This window comes from Liolophura sinensis, chromosome 8 (genome assembly GCF_032854445.1).
Source record: "Liolophura sinensis isolate JHLJ2023 chromosome 8, CUHK_Ljap_v2, whole genome shotgun sequence".
Classification (NCBI taxonomy): domain Eukaryota; kingdom Metazoa; phylum Mollusca; class Polyplacophora; order Chitonida; family Chitonidae; genus Liolophura; species Liolophura sinensis.
The window spans coordinates 7,047,144-7,072,840 of record NC_088302.1 but is presented as its reverse complement, the minus strand read 5'-3'; the positions used below and the strand labels follow the sequence as shown (position 1 = coordinate 7,072,840).

Genomic DNA, 25,697 nt, shown 5'->3' with positions numbered 1-25,697 from the left:
GATACCAAGCCCCGTTCAGGCGTGCGGTTGTCATATTTGTATCAGCATGTGTCACAAAAATAAACACTTTCCTAACACAGTCGTATCTCCAAGTGCAAAACATCACGTCTAAAAATAACTTTCAACAACAATAGTTTTTAAATACAAACCGTATATCACGCACAAGCTTGGTAATTAATATCTTTGTAACATCTTCGATCACGATGACTCATGAAAGCACTTGTTGAAAGCAACTCACCGGCCAGTGACGTTAAAGATTTGCTCAGAAATCCAGTTAAACGAAAACAGCATGTATTTTAACAGAAAACAACACATGTTCAAATAAATCAGTGGTGGAAGCAAATCAGAATCTTCAGTCACTGGGTGGAGACAAAGATAGGAGATCTTTGATTGTACACAAGTACACACCAACAGTATTGTGATATCATGTTGGCATTTAGCAACTGATGAAATAGCAGTATCGATGAGGCCTAGTGAAAAACCACAAGATTTAGCATCATGCAGTCGTAACAAATCGCTTCTTCTATCGTTTAATACTTGGCGCTGACAAAAAGCAGTTACACTTGTACTTAAAAACGTTGTACTTGAGCTAGCATTGCTATAATCATTTGCTTGAAGAAGTAAAAAGTGAAAACATATTTATAACTCTGCTTAATTCACAAGTGAACAAAGGTACCACCAAGCCTATGTTTATTATGTCTATACTAATAAAGTATCGAATCAGCTGGGTGTGGACATTCCTACCTACAAAAACACAAAGTTACGTTTTAAACTGCTCATGCTGTACAATTCGGAAATAATCAAACAAACGGAATCTATATTGTCCTATTGGAGAATGAAATTTACTTCATTTTGATTATCATTTTGTAAAACAAATAATCTCAGGGAGTTAACAACAATGCTGTAAAAACTTGACATGACCCACTTTCAAAAGCATGACGCAGTTGTTACAGTCTAAGAAACTGTTACAATGTCTCACGAACCTCTTGCGAGATTTCGTTTGATTTGTAGTAGGGGTTCTTCAGAGGGTCAAATTGGCGATTGTACTTCTCTTTAACAACGGTTAGAAAGCTCGCTTGGCGCATAGCAGCCAAAGTTCTGAGCGTTTTTGTATCGTGGGTTGACTTTCTGATTTCAAACAGGTACATGCGTGTAAGGCATGGGCTTGGGTACTGGTGTTCACAATAACTTGTATAACACTGATGATGGAGCACAGGCAAGTTACAGTATATACCATCAACTAACAAAAAAGCACAAATAACATCCGCAGACACTCGAAGAACAGTATCCACGACGACACAGGGTTTCATGAAAGCCTAGCATGTTCATGCTTGTCATGTCTGACAACCATGACATATTTAATTTTCGTACTTTCACGAACACTGGACAAAATTGTTCCGATTAATTCGCAAGCTGTAGGAAAGCAGATGATTGGGCTTGGACCGAGCCCACGCCGATTCGTCATACGTGCCCCCACTGTTCTGGGAAGCGTTTGAATCCAAGGAAACCTTACTCAGTCCGGTAAAGGTTCGGGTCAGTTGTCTCGACCTTTGTGTAGCCGGTGTAGACTTTGGCGCGAAGTGCTTCCTTGTTCCTAAAGGGGTTTTAGACGAAGGCAAATTCTTGGAGCATGTAAAGTTGCGTGATAAACAGCAGCAGCATCTTTGAAATTCTTGTGTGAATTTGATCGTGAACATGCCTGGAATAAAAATGCAGAAGTGTCAGTTTGAGGTGAATTTGGAGAGCACATAAACTTTCTATATTGACGTTGAGTGGAGAGGTGGTGGCGGGCGAGGTGCATGGTCCGCTATTATGGCAATCGGGTGTGAGCGATGAAAACTACACTGTGGTTGTTTGGTACCGTTTATGCCCATTTTTAGTTTCTTTTATTGTCTTTATCCAGGAGCGTAATCTTTTGATATCACGTCGGAATGTTGCCGAAAACATTCCTGAAAGCAGAAACAATTGCTGGCGTCAGAATTATTGCAGCTACTTTGGGGAATTTCCTATTCATTATACAAATACATCAATGAGCAGATATCGATGAAATACTAATACTATGTTGTCTGTATTGTTTGAGCACCGTAAAAAGCGGACATTTTGTCAATAGCAGCCCTCTAGGTATTCTGTCAGTGAATTTCAGAAGGAAATAAATAATGAAGGGTTTGACCAATTTCATATTTGTGGAACAAAACGCATAATATATATGTAGACTTGGTGGTATACCGCTTGGAATTTTCTTTGAGGAACTTATCCGTTATTTGAAATCATGACAAAAAGATTTTCACGATATGTTCACAGGTTTGCTTCGGTGACCCCGGAAATTTTTAACATTTTCGGCTGGTTTAAATGACTTTTTAAAGAAATTTATCTTGTCAGCAAAGAATCTGAAAGATATGCAACAGCAAATTAACGCAGAAACAAGAACATTTTACACAAAATTATACTGTTCAACCATAAACTTCTAAAAACAGCTCAAAAAGTTTCCTGCGCGGAGAAAAGGTTTACATCATGGAGAGAACCGCAGGGTAAACATTTGCAGCGCAGAGAAAATGTTTATACCGCGAAAAAAATGTTTACGTCGCGAAGAAAATGTTTACGTCGCAAAGAAAACATATTCTCCGCGAGAAAAAAATATCGCCTTATACCGCGCAGGAAAGGTTTTTAATTGTTTCACGAAGTTTATGGTTGTGTTTGTCGTTTTCGTATCTTTTTCGTCCGTGTCTGCGCAACATTCATTTTGCATCGGCTTTCTTTCAAAGTTTTTAACCTTGTTCTACTAATGTACAAAGATTTCTAAGTTTTAGTATCAAAAAATGGCAATGATAACAAAGAAACGTATATACAGCGAACTAACGCAGGCACAGAAACAAAATGGATAAAATAGGTGAATACAGTCCTAAAGATTTGAAAAACAATTTCTATGCGGTGGAACGGTTTTCTCCTCGGTGTAACCTGGGGGCAAGGCTTTCTCCGGGGTGCAAAGGATTTCTCCGCGGTACTAATAATTTCTTCGCGGTGCAAAGGCTTTCTCCGCGGTGTAAAACTTTTCGCTGTTTTTCGAATTTTATAGGTGAGCTTGTGTATGTATGCATGTATGCTTGGGCTTTATCGTCGTACCAAACAATTTATATGTCATATGATGACGTGGAGTCATTAGGTGTGTGAACATGTATTGTGTTTTATTTTGGTTGGGGGATTCCATACCTCCAAAGTGCTGCCGTCACTAAAATATCATGCCGAATACACTAGACATGACACGCAGTCACATCATACTGACACTGGGCCTACCAGTCATGTTTCTTTGCTGTAACCTCTCAGTGTTGAGCGTCAAGGGAGACAGCAGCAAGTACCATTATTCTTTGGTATTACCCGACCCGGACTTAGCCCTAGGGTCTCCCGACTTCGAGGCGGACGCTCTACGCATTACGCAACCGAAGCGATCCTGAATTTATCAGTTTTGCGTAAAATATTTTTGCTTTTACATATGTTTTAAACTCTTTGTTGTTAACGATAAATTTTAACTATAGGCAGTATTTTGATCCATTGTATAAATCACTAGAAAATGTAAAGAATTTTGAATGGCACTAACAGGCCACCGTAGTCTGCCGAAAAAATGAAATCTATCCACCACACTTAGTCTAGCTTACACAAAATGGATTCTCCTCACAGCGTGTAAATTGACCTGCACAAGGATAATAGAAAGCACACGTACTACATTCTGGATACCGGGTAATAAATAGGGCAGTACATTTATAAGCCAATGTCGAACTACGTTTCAAACAGAATATGGGACGCATATTAACAATATAACATAAGTATTATTACTGAAAGTTTTCAACTCCTTTCAGCTCGTATATTTATTTATATTTATCTGTTTGTGTTTTCAGGCCTTGATCTAAACAACGTAGACTATCCGTTATACTAAATAAAAAGACTGATTCGGTGTTCTAATGGCTAGGGCGTCCGCCTGAAGTCAGGATGGGGAGCGGTACATCCAGAGTCTGCGGCTTACTTGCCTTCGGCAAGGCCTCTCAGTGAAGCAGCATTAGATAAAAGAGTGGTGGAAATCCGTCCGACAACAAGGAGGCACATTACATGCACTCTAAGGATTCCTTCGTTGTCATATAGGTGAAAAATTGTTAAATACCACGTTAAACCCCAATGACTCTCTCACTCACTCGAAGCCTGGAGGACCCAGGATCAATCCCGGGTCGGGTCATACCAAAGAATTTAAAATGGTACTTGCTCCCGTCTCGCTTGGACCTCAGCACTGACAGGTCAGAGGAAAGAAACATGACTGGTTGGCCCGGTGTCGGTATAATATGCCTGGGTGTCATGTCTGGTGTCTTTGGCATGATACTTTAATGGCGGTAACACTTTGGTGGCATGGACTCGCAATATATGTACACACCTAATTACTCCCCGTCGTCATATGACTGAAAAATTGCTAAACATGGCATTAAACCCCAAGCATACATATATACGTAAGTAAGGTCTGATAACAGGGTATATTTACATTGATTAACATGATTAAGTAGGTGTGTGTCAAGCAATAGTATCTGAACAAACATTTAATATTATGTCATAGAGTCTGCCAGTAACCATGCATTTAAATGACTTGTTCGATATGTAAATTTAGATCTGTAAAACCGATGGTAATTATCTGGGAGGAACCAGTTGGCAAGGTATGGACGATAAACCACGTAATGCAAGTGTATCGTATTGCGTAGTTGCCACTCATACTTTCACAGATTCAAAGACATATCTTTTCTTTATTGGGGGTTATGAAAAGCAGTCAGATTGCTAGCTTTCTATGCATTTTATTTCATCAATAAAATGTCTTGTACTTTCAAAATATTGAATTTTTTGCTCATACTGGATTTGACGTAATAAGATGTGCAGAGGGCAGTCTTCATTATTTGCTGGGATAGTTTACTGGTGTGTCAGTAAACGCTGTAAGGCGATGATAACCCTGATCACCAGGCCGTATCCTAGGCAGAGAACATAAGCGAAGAGTATACATTTACAGAAGCTCCCAACAAAATGTCCGTGTCAGGAAACTACCAATTCAAATTTTATACGTACACCACAATTAGGTTGCCATGGTAACGAAAATATTACCAAAGCACACACTGGATTTATTGTGTACGGACACGTATTGCTATCTTACCAAATGTATAATTTAATGATGTTGTCATACACGTCCACATTCCTATATTACATACTGCCGTATATTTACATACACATACTATAGGTCTTTGGGACCTGTAGCGTTGATCTCGCAAAGTTATTTGGCGTGCACGTAAACCGCATTGTGTCCAGCCTTTACTACCTCAACGTCTTGAAAATGACAAAATTGGGAGAATTATTGTTTTCTTAAAAAGCAAAAAGCAGCAAAGCAAATACATGTGACTGACACATACCGTAGACAATGGGGTCCATACAGGAGTTGGACACCGCAAATAACAACAAGCCTCTTTGAACTTTTGGGTCTATCTTCTTGAAAGAACGGCTGAAACAAACAATTTAAGACAAATAAATAGATACCCGTTGTGGTCATATAAATTGAGATATCCTAAAATTTTAAATTCATTTTAATAAAACAGCATTCACATACACAAAAGAGATTTCTTTGCAGTAGATTAGGTATTATAGTGTAGGTATTTTGTGCTGTAAATGATTCAAAGATTAGATCTCATTTTTCATGAAAATGGATTTTATTCCGGGTGATGCATAACTAGGTGGTCAAGCGAGGCTTACTACTCTTTCACGACACAAGTATGCTTCCCCTTGCACTTTGTAAAGCCACAATCTTCGATTTGGCGTGTATGTTCATAATTCTCGTATGTGTGTGTCTACATTTGAGAGATACACGCAAACCAGAGACTCCCAACACGTACAGGCTGAAGTTTGCGCACTAATTGTGTTGGGATTGACTGTCAACAGGTGGCGTCTAGCGACTTTGGATCAGCTGGGAAAACCCAACATATTTCACTAATTACCAACACACCTGACGCCAACAATAAAGTATGGCAGATTTATGTTTTTCCTAATTGCATTGTCTAAATATATTTCAGTAGCCAAACTCATTCATACATGCAGTATCCAATATTTATTGCATTTTGTGACCTGACATTTAAAACTTTTTTCATAAAATAATTGAGTGGTGGGATCTATTTATACAGCATTAAGCTTAAATAATAATATAATCAGGCGTGCAAATCCTCAACAAACTCCGGATGCTGGGGTAAGACGAGAAATAACACACTAAAATAGGTGTTTCGTTTTTATTTATTTATTTATTTGATTGGTGTTTAACGCCGTACTCAAGAAAATTTCACTTATACGACGGCGGCCAGCATTTTGATGGGAGGAAACCGGGTAGAGCCCGGGGAAAACCCATGATCATCCGAAGGTTGCTGCCTTACCTTCCCACGTACGGCCAGAGAGGAAGCCAGCATGAGCTGGACTTCAACTCTCAGCGACCGCATTGTTGAGAGGCTCCTGGGTCATTACGTTGCGCTAGCGCGCTAACCCACTGAGCGTTTCGTATTTAGTAAACATGTCAGATGTTTAAATAGTAATATCGTGGATATCATCCGTTAAGCTTGACTTTGTTTTTATAGTAAGTGTAAAAAGATGATAAACATTCAACATGTTTACTGTGGTAAACATATGACATATTTACACACTATATAACACATGTTTATTATAGTAAACACGATTATATATTTAATATTAACAAGCAGTAATATTCTATTAGGTGTAACGAAAAATGCTTGATTTAGTAACGACAACAAAACGCAGTGCGATTTTAATGTATGGCTATCAAAATATGCATGGTTCCAATATCGGTATTCGCAAGCAATAATGTTTTCTTAGTTTACCAAATATGCTCGATTGGGTAACGGTAACAACAATAACTTATTCGGTGAAACAAATAGGGTTGGTCCTCTACCGGTAATATCAAGCAACAGGCCAATAATCTGTGTACCAAAACGTGCTTCATTACACACCGGTAGCGGTATGCAAAAGATGGTCATTAATTCAATTTTCAAGACTTCTTATTTGCTTTAACGCTACAAAATTTTAAAAAAATTAGCCCAAAAACTTTACTTATGACCGAAAAACAGTTTTTCGTACACTTTTGCACAGTGTCAGCTGATATCTTTCTTTACATTACGTACATTCTACCTGAACTTTTGCATCCTCCTTCCGACGGATAACTGGATTTATGGTGTATGTTTTAGCCGCGGGTAATTAGATTTTGACTCTTGCTTCCTCCATCTGGCGGGTCATAGGATTTATGATAGTGTTTGTAGTCGCAAGTAAGGTTAAAAATTTTTAATAAACTTAAAAAAGAACACATGGCCACATTGACAGCTCACCGCGTCTGAGACGAGAAGTTAAGCCCAGGTTGAATATTTAGGAAAATGTACAACGTGCCTTCAGTCTTCATCCCATCAGGATTTTTAAACGAATAGCCAGAGTAAGCGTTAAAGTCGGAAAGGTGGAGCGGAAATTATTTATTTGATTGATGTTTAACGTCACACTTTTCCCCCTAGTACTATGGAGGTCAGTTTTATAATTGATGGAAAGCAAAGTGAAAAGACCCAAACCATCGACCTTTGTCAAGTCGACAAACTTCTGGGACATGTCTGCAACGAATGTTAGGCTGCACAAACGGAAATACGAATGTGGTGGACTGTTTGTTGTTACCAACGCAAACACTGGGAGTGGAAAGTATATGTAACAAGGTCGTCCACCTTCCAAATGCTGATTTCAACGTTACAGCACTTAGTGTTGCAAGTCATTTATCAATGTCAATGAATATGACTGTTAATATCGATCATTCTTTTACTTCAATAATTTTGTACTAATTGATCGTTCGGTCGTACAATGCAGTGAGCTGCGTGAGACAAACTGATTTACATGCAGGATTTGATTTTATTATTTATTCGATTGTTGTTTTTCGCCACACTCAAGAACCATTATGGTTCGAGGAAACGAGGCAGAGCTCGGGGAAAACCCACGACCATCCGCACGTTGGTGCAGATCTTCTCACGTACAGCCGGCGACGAAGCCAGCATGAGGTGGAGCTGAGTTTACAATGACTACATTGGTGAGAAGATCCTGGGTCATTGCGCTGCGCTGGCACGCTAACCACCTCGGCCACGGGATCCCCTAAATGATTTGAAATAATGCTGTATCTGAAAATTTGTTTCTCTAAAAGTAACATATGCTATTAGTAACTTTTTCCACATGAGTTAATCGATTCGTGGCGCTAAACAATGATGTAAACTAGGCAACTGAAATATAGCAGCTGTAACACTAGCCAAAATTAGATGTCTGAATTCAGCTGGCATTGGAGAAAAGATACGTGGACAAAAAACACAGACTGCCAGATTTATAGTACAAATTTTCGTTTTTTGCTGATCAGTTTCACACAGCATACTGCTGTTTGTTTTAGAAGACCGCTGGAAAATTACGAAAATATGGAATCACAATATATCTTGAATTCCAAGAACAATTCCGGCTGTTACAGGGTGTTTTTAGAGCCTTGTCCAGTCGTGAAAATGATTGCGTTTTTCTTTTCATCTGTAGCTAGAGGTTGCAAATAAACTTGACAAAATGTCACTCCTTTGACAGCTCATTTCCTGTGTGCCATGTGTGGATGAGTAATATGTCGCCAGTGACTATGTCAGGTTTCCACGAAAAAACGACATAAGAAATCTATCCCCATACTTAAATCCATCCCTGACATCCACATAATTTTTTTTAAGGCAACATCTTAGCGACTCATATATAAGTAACGATGGAATATAATTATAAATATCAAGTCAAAGACGTCAGGGAAGTTTAGCTCTAATTAGAATTGTAGGGCATTAAACCTGATTCGATGGAAAAACATAATCACAGAAATCACAACTGCCCGCCACCACCGTCATTTTGGCGTGTACCCGATGTAAATTCGCGAAATAAACCTGAGCACAAACACCATATTTCAATCTCAAACTCAAGTAAAGGATCACACTTTTATTGTGAAGCACTCGCAATGAAAAGTCATCGGGACGTTCTCGTCGACAAGAAATATAGCGGCGAATGATAGTGCTTGGCTTGACAGTTATCATCGGCCCCACACTCAGTCACCTCAAATGGAGTTATGTAATGACCAAATCCTAAAAGTCTGTGGAGAAGTGAGGAGAGTGGAATGAGGTAAAGAACAAAGAAGATCACCTGTTGTGTGTCCGTGTTTTTCTTCTTTCTTCTAATCTTAATACGAATAAGCTCGTCCAAAATTCCCGCTACCACTCCAGGTATGAACTATACTAAACCTAGGTATAATACATGCTTTCAAACTCTTTTCCTTAGCTTAAGATCCTACACGTCTGAACAGTTTGGGAAATGTTAGAATAGAAATAAACAATTTCTCGTCGTGAGAAATTAGTGCAATTTGAGAAACTATTGAAGCAGGCTAAGGCCATAATCACACCATCGCTTCTTAGCAGCATCGCCCCATGATAACAACAAGCGATAGAACGATGATTTTGTCTGCTAACTTTCGACTGCTCCTCACTTACCCGTTATCAGCTTCATTTACCATTTACATATTATTTCTTATATATTTGCGTACATATATAAGTGTGATACGTCGTTTTGGACATGAGTCTTGCTATTATCTTTGCCGTTTACAGTTTTAAAGCGGCACACGAATGTCTGAGTTGACGTTTAAATTATGACAATCATTACTGATTACTCTTACCTTATTTTTTTTAATTCTACTTCCGTTTTATATGTGGAACTGTTCCAGCCTAGCATAAGTACTGAAAGATGTTAATAAAGGCCATAATGCAGTGTTTCAGTCACATAAGAATTTCACATTGCACAATTTCATTCACATAAGCGATGACGAAAAGATGACATGATGGCAAGCAGCCGTTCGACGATGGTAAAAGAAGACATTATGGCAAGCAGCCGTGAGACGATGGCAAAAGATGACATGATGGAAAGCAACCGTGAGACGACGGTAAGTGAAGAGATGAGACTAAGTGATGGCACGTGAAATGAAAATTGATTTCGAAATTCATTCCAATATACATATTTATAGTACAACATTATATGGTTACCTTCGGTATAGGTCGTTAGCAAATTAGTAACGTCTAGTGCAAGGTGTCATACAGTGGACAGAGCTAACCCCAAACATCATTAATAACATTAGTACACAATCGTTCTAATACTTTGCTGAACCATCACAGTCTTACTTTTAACTCAGTACTCCTGTATACAGATACATGGAGATAACGAAGCTAGTTCCGGTTAATCTGTCTATCCGGAGACTACCTGGTGAATAGATTAAATGATTATTTTCCTAGGGAAACGTCAGAGGGACCAGAGTTACCTGCTCATTCCAACAGCTGAAAGAAACAGTTGATCAGTCATCGCATGGAGCCTCAATATCCTTCTGAATCTATCAGGAATGTAAACTAATAATGCATGTCTTCCCTAAAACGAAAACCAATAGCACAGACTTAAATGATTTGCTAAAAGAAACCTCTCCTTGATAATATATGAGATAAACTGGCTCAAGGGCTAGATTGTGTCAGGGCATTTTCTCGGTTTATTGTTTTACATATAAGTTTACTCGAAAGTAAAAACATTGCTCCACTTGTGTGTTCAGAAGTTGTATCACTTCGCAGTTTGCCATTCGTTAGGACATCTTACCGGTCAGATTGTCACGTTTTCGGACTTCGTATCATGATCAGCCTGTCAAGTTATTCTTTTCATGCATTTTGAAACAGTGCTAGTGCTCAGCTTGCCATGTATTCCGAAGTAGTGTCAGTGCTAAGGAAGCCGTGAATTCGAAAGTGGTCAACACTTAGTTTGTCATATATTCGGAAGTAGTGTCAGTGCTTAGCTTGCTATGTATTCGGGACTAGTGTCAGTGCTTTGCTTGCCATTTATTCGGGAGTAGTGTCAGTGCTTAGCTTGCCATGTATTCTGGATGTGTCAGTGCTTTGCGTGCCGTGTATTCGGGATTGGAGTCAGTTTTAAACGTGCCATGTATACGGAAGTGATGTCAGTAGTAAACGTGCCATGTATACGGAATTGGTGTCAGTGCTCAGCGCGCCAAGTTTACGGAAGTGGTGTCACTGGTAAGCTTGCCATGTATACGGAAGTGCTGAAAGTGCTTAGCTTGTCATGTATTCCGAAGTTATGCCAGTGTTTAGCTTGCCAGGTATCCAGAAGTAATTTCAGTACTTAAGTTGCTATGTAATTAGTCGAAATTCGTGTTATTACTCAGGTTGCCATGTATTCGGTCAGTGCTTAGCTTATTCGGAAGTGGGGTCAGTGCTTTGCTTGCCATGTCTTCGGAAGCAGTGTCAGTGCTAAGCGTGCCATGAATTCGAAAGTGGTGTCAGTACTTAGCTTACCATGTATTTGAAAGTGGTGTCAGTGCTTAGCTTACCATGTATTCGAAAGTAGTGTTATGCTTTGCTTGCCATGTATTCGAAAGTGGTATCAGTGATTAGCTTGCCATATATTCGGAAGTGGAGTCAGTGATTAGCTTGCCATGTATTCGGAAGTAGTGTCAGTGCTTTGCTTACCATGTATTGAGATGTCGTGTCGGTGCTTTGCTTACCATGTATTCGAAAGTGGGGTCAGTGGTTAGCTTACCATGTATTTGGAAGTAGTGTTATGCTTGGCTTGTCATGTATTCGAAAGTGGTGTCAGTGATTAGCTTGCCATGTATTCGGAAGTTGTGTCAGTACTTAGCTTACCATGTATTGAGAAATCGTGTCAGTGCTTTGCTTGCCATGTATTCGAAAGTGGGGTCAGTGCTTAGCTTACCATGTATTCGAAAGTAGTGTTATGCTTTGCTTGCCATGCATTCGAAAGTGGTGTCAGTGATTAGCTTGCCATATATTCGGAAGTGCTCTCAGTGATTAGCTTGCCATGTATTCGGAAGTAGTGTCAGTGCTTTGCTTACCATGTATTGAGATGTCGTGTCGGTGCTTTGCTTACCATGTATTCGAAAGTGGGGTCAGTGCTTAGCTTACCATGTATTTGAAAGTAGTGTTATGCTTGGCTTGCCATGTATTCGAAAGTGGTGTCAGTGCTTAGCTTACCATGTATTGAGAAGTCGTGTCAGTGCTTTGCTTGCCATGTATTGAGATGTCGTGTCGGTGCTTTGCTTACCATGTATTCGAAAGTGGGGTCAGTGGTTAGCTTACCATGTATTTGGAAGTAGTGTTATGCTTGGCTTGTCATGTATTCGAAAGTGGTGTCAGTGATTAGCTTGCCATGTATTCGGAAGTTGTGTCAGTACTTAGCTTACCATGTATTGAGAAATCGTGTCAGTGCTTTGCTTGCCATGTATTCGAAAGTGGGGTCAGTGCTTAGCTTACCATGTATTCGAAAGTAGTGTTATTCTTTGCTTGCCATGTATTCGAAAGTGGTGTCCGTGATTAGCTTGCCATATATTCGGAAGTGGTGTCAGTGATTACTTGCCATGTATTCGGAAGTAGTGTCAGTGCTTTACTTACCATGTATTGAGATGTCGTGTCGGTGCTTTGCTTACCATGTATTCGAAAGTGGGGTCAGTGCTTAGCTTACCATGTATTCGAAAGTAGTGTTATGCTTGGCTTGCCATGTATTCGAAAGTGGTGTCAGTGATTAGCTTGACATATATTCGAAAGTGGTGTCAGTGCTTAGCTTGCCATATATTCGTAAGTGGTGTCAGTGCTTTGCTTACCATGTATTCAGAAGTTGGGTCAGTGCTAAGCGTGCGATGTACTCTGATGTTATGCCAGTGTTCAGAAGTAACCCCAGTACATTGTAGGTTGTAGGCACCCAGTTGTTGTTAGACAGAAGTCGAAACTCGTGTTAATACTCAGATTGCCCTGTATTGTATCAATGCTAAGCGTTCTATGTACACGGCTGTGTCAGTGCATAGCTTGCCATGTATTCGGTGGTGATGCCAGTGCTAAACGTACCATGTGTTCGGAAGTAATATCAGTGCTCAGCTTTCCATCTATTCGGAAGTAGTGTCAGAGCTCAGTGTGTCAAGTTTTAGCCAATTCACTTGCATACCGATCTTACTCCAAGACGCCTCGCAGAGCCTAATGTTTCGTTTAGAGAACTATCGGATGTGCTAGTGGTAGAGCTTGAGACACAAAAAATAGAGCTGACGAGGGAGACAGCAAGTTATTAAGATGTCAATAACGACAGGTGAATCGCGAATGGCGTGCCGTGATCATTTACAAGCGCTCTGTATGCAACTCTTGACAGAACTATTGAATTGTGGATCAGTTGCCTTTAAGACCGGTCTAGTCTAATAACATGTCCCAGTTAGTTTTTCTCACTGCATTATTAACTTATCCTACATTGCACTGAATCCGTGTAGAAGGCATGGTTAACTCGTAGTAATAGAATGATAACGTAACTTTGTAAGGCTTTATACATTTCAATGACCGGAGAACGATAATAAGGAACCCAGCATAGAAACCAAATTCCTGAGGCACAGGAAGTCCAAAGAAGAGGTTATGGCCCTTGAAGTCTGTTAATTGTTGATAAAGGACCAATAAAAGCATCAAAGACTCAAATAGTCATGCTTTTACTATTACTGTCAGTTTTATCCGCTGTGATAAATAAAAGCCTTAGACTTCAAAGGTTACTCAGGAAGATATCGTTGTCCGCGTTCTACGTCATCAGTGTCATCCATTTTGGTACTATCGTCTGCGCGGGGTCATATGAAACAAAACTCAGTGCTCATGACAAAAGGCATCTGGCCGCTATTAAAGCTAAAGTTCCTTAATGTCCACTCACACACCACTGCTGTGCCGCAATTTTGCCAACCATTAGACACTTAAATAATGCATACACGTCAGGGATACACTGTCGGCAAAACGTTGGCACACTGTGCTAATGGTTATTTTATGTTCAGATGGACGCACAAGCAACTCCCCGTGTTATTGACCTATCGCTTCCTGACTGACGAAATCTAATGCCAACCAGTGAAACTAGATAAATTTCAAGTGTTTTTGGTATACCGTCAGACGGAAAGCCATGCATTACTTAATACAGTAAAAAAATACCATTTATTCTGGAGATATCTGTGTGTGTGTTTTAATAGTTACTGTTATGTGATATGGGGTTTAATACGTTGATTATTCCTCAATCTCCTTGTGTATGCTTAAGTGTGTGTTTCCTAAAGAAATGATAATGTGATGATGCAATACGTAGAGTAGTCTAGGACGTAACACTCAAAACGGCCTGAAGGGATATAAAAACTGCCACATCGGCTCCTTTGCAGAGGTGGTAAGGATCAACCTATCGACTGAAAATTACAAAAAGCTTCACCATGCTATTTTCCTATTGGTGTGTTGGATTAAAGATACTAATCTGATTAAGGATACCGGGTCTTATAATGTCAGAGGGGCTTCCGTGACAGAGGTGGTGAACACGTCAGCACTGTACAATAGCTCACGAGCCTCTCACTAATGCGGTCTGTGTAAGCTCAAGTTTAGCTCTTGCTGGTTTCCTCTCGGGTCCTACGTTGGAAGGTCATCAGCAATCTGCGGAGGGTGGTGGGTTTCCCCCTGGCTTTGCCCGGTTTCCTCCCAAAATATTGCTGATATTCTTGAGTACGGTACAAAAGACCAATCAAATAGATAAATAAGTAAATAAATAAATATGATGTCAGATTTTTTTCCATTTAGTCAAGGAACTAAATGGTGTTCTTATATCAGATTCATTACATTAAGATGTTATCACTGGAATGCTTCATTGAAAGCGGTGTATGCATAACGTGCTGGGTACTTACCTGTCGAACCACCACCAGGCTGATATCACAAAGTATGGCGTCCAACAGATAACAAAAACCATGACTGACATGAAAAAGAGAGAGAAATAACACAAACAATGAAGATTAATTATAATTTCATCACGAAATTCCAGGCACAGATAACCTGATGTATTATCATAACGGACGGTTTTCAGTGCTCTGAATTCAGGATACAAGGGACTATACATCATAAACATCAGTACAATGAGTGCATACCCATCTCCCTGTCGCCATGCCTCTTGAAGGATTTGGTCGTGTGGTTGTTATTTATTCACCCGGGTATAGCACTGTCAGGAATATTTCGCTAACAAGACCGTTAGGTTTATCGATGGACGAAACTGGACACAGCCTATGAGGGAACAACACACATTCTCGGGTACCTGGCAAACCTTCTGATTTATAGATGCAACTAAACCAGCAGTAGATCTTTGGAGGAATGAGTGGTCAAAATCATCTAACGGGATAATTCAATGCATGGCCAGGTGATACATCCTAGAGCACATTAAACAAAACATCAGCTTTTACCTGTTATAATATAAACAAAGCCTCTATAACCATCGACCGGCCCGGATAGCTCAGTTGTCCGCTTCGGGCGTCAATCCTGGGTCGGGTCACACCTAAGACTTTAAAGAGGAACTTGTAACTTCCTCGCTCGGCGTTCAACATTAAGGGGATAGTGTAACAACTGCTTGACCTGCATCAGTATAAAGGCTCAGGCGGGGCGGCTTACTTGCATTCGGTGAGTCGTCTCAGTGAAGCAGCACTAGATAAAAGAACGGCCTGCAACATCCGAGGCACATTACATGCACTCTAAAGACTCCTTCGTCGTCATTTGACTGACATATTGTTAAGTACGATGTTAAACCCCAATCACTCTCTCACTCTATAACCTGTGGGGCCTTCGGGGCTCAGTTGGTTAGCGTGCTAGCGCAGCACAATAGCCCAAGAGTCTCTCACCAATGCGGTCGCTGTGAGTCAAGCTCATGCTGGCTTCCTCTCTGGCCGTACCTGGGAAGGTCTGTCACCAACCTGCGGATGGTCTTGGGTTTCCCTTGGGCTCTGCCCGGTTTCCACCCACCATAATGCTGGTCGCAGTCGTATAAGTGAAATATACTTGAGTACGGCGTAAAACACCAAACAAATAAATAAATAAATAAATCCTCACTCTATAACCAGCGGGATGATCTGTTGAAGATTCATTGGTCCAAACTGTTCATTTCGTCGGCTTGGACTTGCATTAAACGTATCTTCAGATAGAAATTATTATTATTTCATGCTATATGTAATTGACATACCTATAACTACGGTCATCTTCAAAGTCCGGCTTCGGGCTTTAGCTATGTTACCAACACCCGATCGTCGTAATTTAGACCGAACCGTCTCCGTATAGGCACTTAGTTCAGCTGAAACAGTAAATGTTTCAACAATTCAAAACTATACACGAACACACCTATTCAAAACATCATTAATGAATGAGTGATTACGGCTTAACGCCACGAGGACAATAATTCAGTCGTATCGTGGCAGGTATAATTAATGGATGTGCTTTATTTGATATATACAATACCACCAATCTCTGAAAAGCAGTTCAATACATCGGGATACTACCTGAATAATACTGTGCACAGTGTACCTGCTGTATCTTGCTACAACTCAAGGATAGAAGCGTAAGAATTATGACTTTATATTGTGTATACAGTAGGCTTAGAAACGTTGTTTCACCTATCATCGTTCGGCCATTATTTTACCCCAACAGTGTACAGACCCTACAGGCTAAGCTTACACAGCTAGCTCAGTAAGCCGCCGGGCGATTTTCTACAGCCAGTTTTACACAGAAAATCTTTTAGCATCCATTCAATTTTTTTTTGACGAATTGGATAAAATTTGACTCGCATTTAACCGCCCGCTTAGTAGTTTTACAACATTAACTATATTACGGTTGTATCCATTTCTCATTTTGGGTTATGATAATTAGCCGTTTGTAGCAGATTTGTGGGCCTTCTTAGCAGAGGAAGTAGACGGCAGGATACGAGTCTTGTTTCGCACCTTTGTTGCTTGACGAGCAGGAAAGTATCTAAAGAAGGAGAACCAATGCGAGTTCAATGACGTCATGTGCATTTTGTTGTCTTTTAGAACTTGTAACAGTCCCACTACCAGACAGTCAGCTGGGCATTTGGGCCCAGTTGTTCAAGAGCGCATTAGCAGTTAAGCTCAGTATTAACTTCAGTCTGGACTAAAGTCTCATTAATTTTGTATTAGGCCAAGATCGATTTTAAGATTTACACCTGGCCCCAGGTGACGCTACACAGACATTTACTATTTACTACTAATTTGTCTGTACCGTCAACTGTTCTTTCTAAAAGACTCGATCGAGGCGTTCAAATCAGTCTTTTATATACTAATCGCCAACTAAAATGGACTTTTCCGCGTCAATATTCGCAAGACCAACTTCAAAAACACCGTTCAACACAAACTACCAAAAATCAAAGTTGGTTTATAATGTAAGAAACAAGGAGGGATTCATGTAAAGAGAAACCGTCAAGAGTTTGAAATGGTACGGAAAGGCGGAAGGAATAGAGGCAGATAATTGGCAACTCTATACTCTTTGTGATTGTCCAGTGCGGTTATTCTATTGACCGGTCATGTGACATATAGTCGGACAGATATCTTACCTCTACTCTCCTTTGTCTTCTGTGATATCTTCCACAGAATGGAAATGTATGATATGCTTATGATGACTAGAGGCAATCCGTATACTGTGATGGCATTAAACAAGTTGTAGGCAAGCTCGTGTTTTTTGCTTGGGAAAAAGTTGAAGGTGACGCACTGCGTAAACCACTGGAACTCAGGGTGAGTTTCTACGTGGAATATGATACTCTGAAAAGAGAAAAACATCATATGTTAGAAAAGAACCCAAAGATCTTTTTATGACGACGTTTTGCTTTGATGTCTTGGGCTTTCTCTCTGATGCTATGCAGTATTTCCTTGTCCTGTCGACAGCTGAACCATATCTAAACCGGCTGTTGAACCGTCAGGAAAGCTTCCGTGTCAACAAACAAATGTCCTTTCCAAATGCTCAGACAAGTAATCCAGGAGAGCTCCCTGTCTCCACTCTTCTCGGTGGGAAAAAGCGGTAGACAGCATTCGTTTTTTACGTGGCCTTTTACGCGGCCTTTAGTTGATCGCCTGTCTTTAAGAAACATGGTACACATATCGAGCGCGCACGGCGCACAAATATTTTTGCGTCAGATTAGAGAAAGGTTTTTTATCCGAGCCCTCGCACTACAGTACGAAACCATGATTACGTCACTGCTTGTTTAGACCGGCTATTTTGATAAACATATAGTTGTGAAAGCGCCATGTTTTTGTTATGTGCTTTGTATAACAAGTCTGTTTTTTAAATTACTTAAATTTCACTGTTCACACGCCACATTTCAGAGTAATACTAAAATGACTCTAAAATTTAACAGTTATAATGCGACAAGCAACATCGATTTCAGGAATTTTATAACCGATTTTGTACTGAAATATTCGCAGAGACAAGGCGGACATTTTGCGGAAGCTAATCATTTGGACTATTCTGAAATACTTGTAAATTTCGATTGGGTTGGTTCCTTTCACTGTTGTGTGTCAAGCTGTGAGTAGAAAAATCCACTCAAGACAGCAACGAGACATGAACCTGCATTCTACTAACAATGCCTTATGACAAGGACTCAATGAAGTAATTAGGTTTCAGGGGTACTCTACCAATATATCTAACTGTCGTCGAATTCATGAGCATGGTGCAAACACCATTTAAACAATTAAATAAAAGTGCCGTCCACCTAAGACAGGTCTTAAGACCTTTTTTGTTGGGCGGTTATTGTAAATATTTTCTACAGTTTCTGGATAGAGATATAGCTATTTCCTTCAATTATTTTGCTGCCAGTCGACCCTTGATTACTCAGACCACGTACTGAAATCTAGGGAGGGCTGGTAAGGCTGCAGATTGGGTACATGGATTTGTGGAAGTATGTACGGCGAATGTAGTTCCTGAACTAAAAAACTTGTTGTATACGTGAACTATTATGAAAAATTCAAAGCCATAAACTCATGCTTGAACAGTGCAATCTTCTATTTTTAGATTAGAGAATAACTAATTCGCGAGGAAGGTGAACACGTAGCGTCATCACGACGTTAAATTGTGCTAAACAAGCCTGCTATTACACACATACATGTTTTGTCTCTTCAGAGAATTTGGCCATATGCGCGATTATGAACAACAAAGTCAGTTTCTAGTCTTTTTCTACCAAATCCATGGTCTTTTGCCGTTTATTCTGTCAATACACGGTCGAAACAATGACAATATCTGCGAGCTGTATTATAGGCCAATCTCCTACAGTTCGCAAAATATCGATAACAAATACAATAAATGACTCCAAAAATCTACTAATATACTTGAAAGCCGTGAGTGCGGAATGACATTTTGGGCCTCCGTGGCGGCCTGAAGCCGAAGTTGTGCAGTTGTATGGTACAAAGTCTACCATTTCAGCGGAAAATATTCCGCTAACAAAACCGCGCTCTCCGTTAACAGATGGTGATTGTTCACTCCCGGTCCACTCCCCTCTCGCCCCCCCTCCCCCCTCCCCCCCACACACACACACTCCCGCCTGACGCGTAGTACATACCTACTGTGACGGTCACCCAAACAACGTCTGTCCAGCATTTCCATTTACACCTTTGCTGATATAATTAACTCGTTTTGTCCAGAAACCAAATTAGCCCGTACACCCAGAACGGAGGTTTATGAATGACGCTGAGTGTCAGTGGTAATTACGAAGCATGTTTGTCAGAAAGAATTTAGAGGAAAACTGGGAATAGCTGAAAAGTGTGTGCTGGATATGTTGGCAGCTTATGGAATGAAATGCTAACCATTTGACGTTGTTTAACGACATTGAGACGAAATTACCTGAGTATATCTGCACCGGTAAAAAGATCTTTATTTTTTGGACTACAATATTCGACTTTTTGGTTCGATTATAAGTTTTCGAGCATTAGCTTACATGTACCAATAAATAAGAAGGCAATTACATAGATGAGTCTTTTGATTTTTTGTCATTGCATAATTGACATTACATCAGACATTCACTGAACATCTAAATTTAAAACATTGAAACGCCACCTAAAAGTTTTTGGTATTCTTGCAATTCTTTTGTCCTTTACACCAAAATCGTTCAGGTTTAAATTTTCATTATAATTACATAATCGGTGTGTGTCTCTTCTTTGTGACGATATTTGGCGATTAATGCGGCAATCGCAATCTGTCGTCTCTGTTCAACACGAAACTATTCAACTGACAAATAGTCAGGGATAACCAATCAGTATAAAATATTTGAACTAGGCATGGAGATATACGTTGGCAAAAGTCTTGCAGCATAATTTATTCCATTGTGCCACAATTGGCCTGTCACATGTGAAGCAGATTAACGCTTTTTACGGTCGCAAGTGCTATTTAGGCAGTAAAATCGAGGTTTTATTAAAGCATGACACGTGATCGTGCTGTTGAGCTTAAGATCGCCCAATGGAACACTCAATTGCCATACTTAAATAGCCTTAAACTTTTTATTTCTAATGCTTTATATCGGGAAGGAGATATTGTATGGTGTTTTTTTATAGCTCTGGGTAATAGTTGCAGAAAGATATTTCTAGCCCTGAAGGGATACATGTTTCAGTTATTTAACATTCCCATATGTCGTGGAGATATCCGCCTATCGAGTATTTCATATCACCTTGGCTATCTGTCAGTTATTTTGATGTCCGGCTTCGGTCCATATGAAGTTTTGTTACCTGTCACAAAAGATGTGTTCTTTGGGTATATATTGTAAAATTAACAATGAACAATTTTCTCCAAAGATTAAATGTCTAGTGACTTTTATTTCGGCCCTTTTATTTTCCTCTCAACATGCAGTTGTAAACTGCATTTTTATCAGATGAACGAAATAAATTAAACTAAGGAAAATGACTACACTCTGAAGGCAGAAGTACCAGCTTACTTCACTGTGCAATGTTCTGTCTTGGAAATTTTGTCAGCATTTGAATTCTATAGTCAGAATTACATTCTCGTCCAATCCAGAGTGCGCTACGAAAGGTTTGTGATACTTGGGACATCTGAGCAAGAATTTCAGCACTGAAGTTGCCCCATTTTCTACTACGAGAGCTGTTTTGTGTAATTTGTTTTACATATGAAGCTGTTGTATACTTATCAAATATTCATTTCCATAATATGGAGCCGTGTTACCTTGCTGCCTCGACCTCAGAAATACAGGACACGGCAACGAAGCAGCAGAGACTCACATCGCTACCTCAACTTGTATACGTAGCTACCTCGTCCTGTATTTCAATTTGAGTTTCGCTACCTCGCTGTCTAATCTTAGTTATCGAGGCAGTCAAAAAACCCTCTATCGGCTCCCACAGCACAATAAATTATAACAGTAATTTCTACGTGTTTTGAGGTGGCGTGATTGTATGTATGTGCATTCGGGATTAGAGTCATGGTTTACTGTCACACGCAGGACTGCTGACGTACTGATTGCTGGCAGCTCTGCGGGCTTCCAACACGTAACGTTCATCAGTGAAAGTTCATTGTTACGTTTATTGTTACGTTCCCTGTGAAAAGAGGTGTAAAATACAGTATTAAATACATATAATACACATTTAGTATCTTTTTATTTATCAAGACTAGTTATCCATTACGCTGTCCACTAGCTGTTTGCAGACTGAGAGCAACAGGCTCATACAAAACAGTTCCGTTGACGTTGTCTCAACCCTGTTCGGGAACACAAAACACCACACTTACCTGCACGCAAAACACACACTGCAGAGAACGGTCTATTCCAGAGACCTTATCCCACCCCTGTTAGTGGTCATCATACACCAGGCTGAAGTAGACACAGCAACAGACAATACAGCACAGTCCAACTTCCATGACGCGATCCACAGACCTCACGTGTGTTTCTTTGTAAATGTTACAAACTTCTATAATTCCATAATGAAAACAAATGAATTTTAAAGTGCAACCACTCTTGGATTACGTGATGAAAAATTGTTCTGTCAACAAAACGAGCCCTTGCGTGTTTCTAACTCGCATCAGTTCTTTTGTGTTCAAGTAAATCCGCCCTGAACATTCAGTCACAAACTATTCAGTTTCATTAATCTACCCAAGGATGAAACAACAACTAGCAAAGAAAACGGGAGATTTGTGTATGCCACATGATAAATTTGTTTTTCTTGATGTTGTTTTTCATCAGATTTAAGGCGTAATATCTTTGAGTACAAACAACGTCATAATCTCTTTCTTTCTAAGACTACAATGATGACTGAGTGTGTTTTCTGACCAGCTCAATTTCCCAACATCGGATTGAATTATACATTTGCCCATGCGGTAATTTATCGGAAATGTGATCAATCACTACTGACACCGCTTTGATTTTATTCACTTTTTATCTGTGTAATGGCGTTATATTTCATTTGTCTGCATTGTGTGGTATTTACGACTTTGTGGCAAGCATTTTTTCATGTGATCATAATTATAAAAGTCCGCAGCATAGCGAATATTCATCGCTCAGGCATCTACTTGAAAGGTGTGTTAACGCCAGCGAAACGTTAGAGGAAAATACTTTTATTTTCCGAAAACAGCCAAGACACTGTTTTGAGTGTTTTGAACCTCACTCATTTGCATGAAATATAAAAGATTTCCACGACATGTAAAAAAAAAAAAAAAATGCTGCACTTTCAGAGGCTTCTTCCGTTCGGGTACAAACACAGTCGTAATTATTTCTTTCCCAGTTATTAGCGTCGTCACTTGTGTTCCTCACAGGTCTCTGTCGGTCAGAGGAAAGGCCAACCTTCTTGAAAGAAAATTATCCTACAATCAGTGCTATAATTGGAAGTATCTTCACCATCTATCTCTGACAGAACATTGGCAGTACTATAATGCTATACATTGTAAGGATTTGCCATTTCTATGTCGGTGAAGGGTTAGCAGTGTTGATAAGACGAACCTGATCATGGCTCAGTGCCTTTCTCCGTTTGTCGTCTGATAACTTCCGTCTGTCGTCTCAGGAAAATCGACCGAGATCTCTGTTAAGAGGAACTCTGACAGCCTAAGCGATTCGGCTTTATCCACTGTGCCCACAAGCCCATTCCGTGCTCTTGTGTCGCGCCACTAAATATCACCCATTTTAAAGTTCTTTGCAGTAAACAGCCGCTCTTATAAAAGCTTTTGAAATTCAACCACGTATTCTAGCAGAAAACCCTTCAAAAATCATTTAAATTATCGAATCCATTACTTTGATAAAGCCTCTCTTTTTCCTTTGCTAAGGCGAAATACATAAAACATCTTGATGTTTGATTTTCGCCCTGTCAAAAGTTTCTTTACTGCCCTTATATTTCGCAATTTAATAATCTGCCACATTGTAACCTAGTGCTATATAAATAGATCTGGCATCAAACAGCAAATTTCACTTTAATTTCATTCATGTATTTCCGTCATCTTCGTCTTTACTTTTTACAATCAACAATCTATCAGTTACCACTGGATCTTTGAAACAGGTCATTATATCATCGGGAACAAAACAATATTGTGAGTCCAATCCAGTGGTTAGCCAAGAAAGTCACTTAGTAGGATACTGCAAGGCGATGAAGACACTTCAGTCAGATTAAGACAGGCTGTCTTAGAAGAATTCATATGTCTTAACAATATACAAATTACATAAAGGAATCGTCCATGAAATATGAACAATTTTATAGAAGGAAATATGTGTTATAACATGTCCAGAACAAGACAAGCTGCTTACCAAAGATGACCGACAGGATGGAAAGTCGTGTATCTAATATCAACACTTTGTGACATGAATTATCTTCATCAAACATACGGCTGTCAATAAGAATGATTTTCAACTCTGGGTGGAATATTGTTTCACTCGATTGCAATGACAAACTTGAGATGATTCACTGAGACTTTACGAGCTGAAGGACATGTAATCCAGGATGGCATGAGACATTCTTGCCTAGATATTAAAACACAATAAAACTTCAAGCCTTCATTTGTTTTGATTCCGCTTACGTTTGTCACATCTGATGAAAAGCAATAATAAACTGGATCAAAAATAAACAACATAAACGGCATGTTGACCTTCTAAAGACGATCAGTTTCATACGGGTAAAAATGAACAATGCTGAATGTTACATGTGTCGGTTGTTGATAAACGACTCGTGGGTTAACAAAGAAAAATACCTGTTCAATTAATATTTCAGGGAAAACTGTTTTACACACTTTTTTAGTGAAAAATCAATAGTCTTTGGAATAATTTGTTTCGGTGATAACAGCATGGGAAAAATAACTCAGGGTCCTGTCAAGGTCGTGCCACTAATCAAGCATAGCATATAATAGGCGAATTGAACTTGTGGTAGGTAATTGACGCTTCAGTGGTATTGCTAGGTTCTCGTTTAATAAGGCCATCTTTAATTTGGAATATGTAGATGACTTACTGAATGATAGAGAGTAAATGTGGGAGAGCATATTCTGCAGAGATTCCGCAGCCTTCCCTGTCACAGGATGAGCATGGATGGATTACATCCGTGTCTCCTTATTGGTGGACTCACGTCAGAGAACACAAAGCCAAGCGAAATTAGCTCGTGTAAAGTGGCAAATGATTAATATCAAGTGGAAGGCGAAGTGCTTCACAGAGACTAATGTGATTTTGGTTTCCAGGCTGAACCCTGAGGACGGGGCAGTCTCATTGTCTATCTTCTGGTCCACAAAGAAGCACGGACCAGCTCCCGTATCGCTGATTGTTACTTTAGAAGTACCTTGACGGCGCTAAGCATCTTATACAACTGTAAACAAGATAGTAGCTGGATTGGCAAGGCGCTGAATTACTCAGCCCAGCTCCCGATCGTAATTTGCCAACCTTATATTGTTTATTACTTACAAATTTTATTAAAGCGTGCACCCAGCTCTATGTATAATATGAATCTATGCATCGAAACAGACTTTAGTATACTAGCCTTCAACCAATAAGGAAGTTCCACGTCAATAATCGCAAGTCCAATTTCCCCAAAACATTCGAGTGATAATTCTTATTTAACATAATTGCCTTCGCGTTAATAAAGCTGATGGGATACAGCATGGTAGCAACTTTGAAGGTTAAATACACTGCCTAGAAGACTCTCGGGGCTTGCAACTATCCCAGGTTTTCAGGTTTGATTCTTTTTCTTAAGGTACCGCAAGGTTGCAAATGGTTATCTGGCTTTCATTAAACGCAATTTAATACAGACGAATGTGCAGACGTATATGCCTTTACCTTTTAATGTTTGACTGTTCATGCTGACCGAGCAGCCAAATTACTTATATTAGTTATCGAAAGCTATAACCAAATCTTTATGGCTGAATTAGATGATATTTCAAGATTAATCACCCAGGAGCAAACATTTCTCGACGCCTCCCACCACTTAGCATTTCAAGCGCTTCTTTAAGAACCCTGAAAATCCTAAATGGCGTCTGTAGCCGTGGTACTGTTGTGGTGATCTTTTTTGGAATTTTGGAATACTGGAAAGTATTGACTGTGTCTCTATACAGTAGCCATCCTAATTCCTTTCTTTGTTGTGTTGAACGTTGTGTTTGAAATAGCTCATGGGCTTATCGACCCGAAGCCTCTATTATGATTGACGACTAACATGCGAATATCCGTTTTGAACGCCTACGATTACTCACGAATTTCGGCAGTTTGTGAGTTTGCTCGATCTATTGACAAAGTGTAAGCACAGCAACCAACCCGTGTTCAGATAGATATTTTGTATCACATGTCAT

At 39.7% G+C, this 25,697-nt stretch overlaps 1 protein-coding gene across 1 annotated transcript in view; it reads right to left on the bottom strand.

The window, feature by feature from the left end:
* Positions 1–1,839: 1,839 nt before the first annotated feature.
* Positions 1,840–25,697, bottom strand: part of LOC135472489 (adipokinetic hormone/corazonin-related peptide receptor variant I-like) — a 29,377-nt gene continuing 5,519 nt past the window's right edge. Inside the window, exons 2-6 of the mRNA XM_064752014.1 lie at positions 17,521–17,725; positions 16,144–16,251; positions 14,828–14,891; positions 5,427–5,515; positions 1,840–1,949 (exon numbers count right to left, since the gene is read on the bottom strand). Of these exons, the coding sequence (XP_064608084.1) occupies positions 1,840–1,949; positions 5,427–5,515; positions 14,828–14,891; positions 16,144–16,251; positions 17,521–17,725 (576 nt within the window). The remainder of the gene's footprint in view (positions 1,950–5,426; positions 5,516–14,827; positions 14,892–16,143; positions 16,252–17,520; positions 17,726–25,697) is intronic.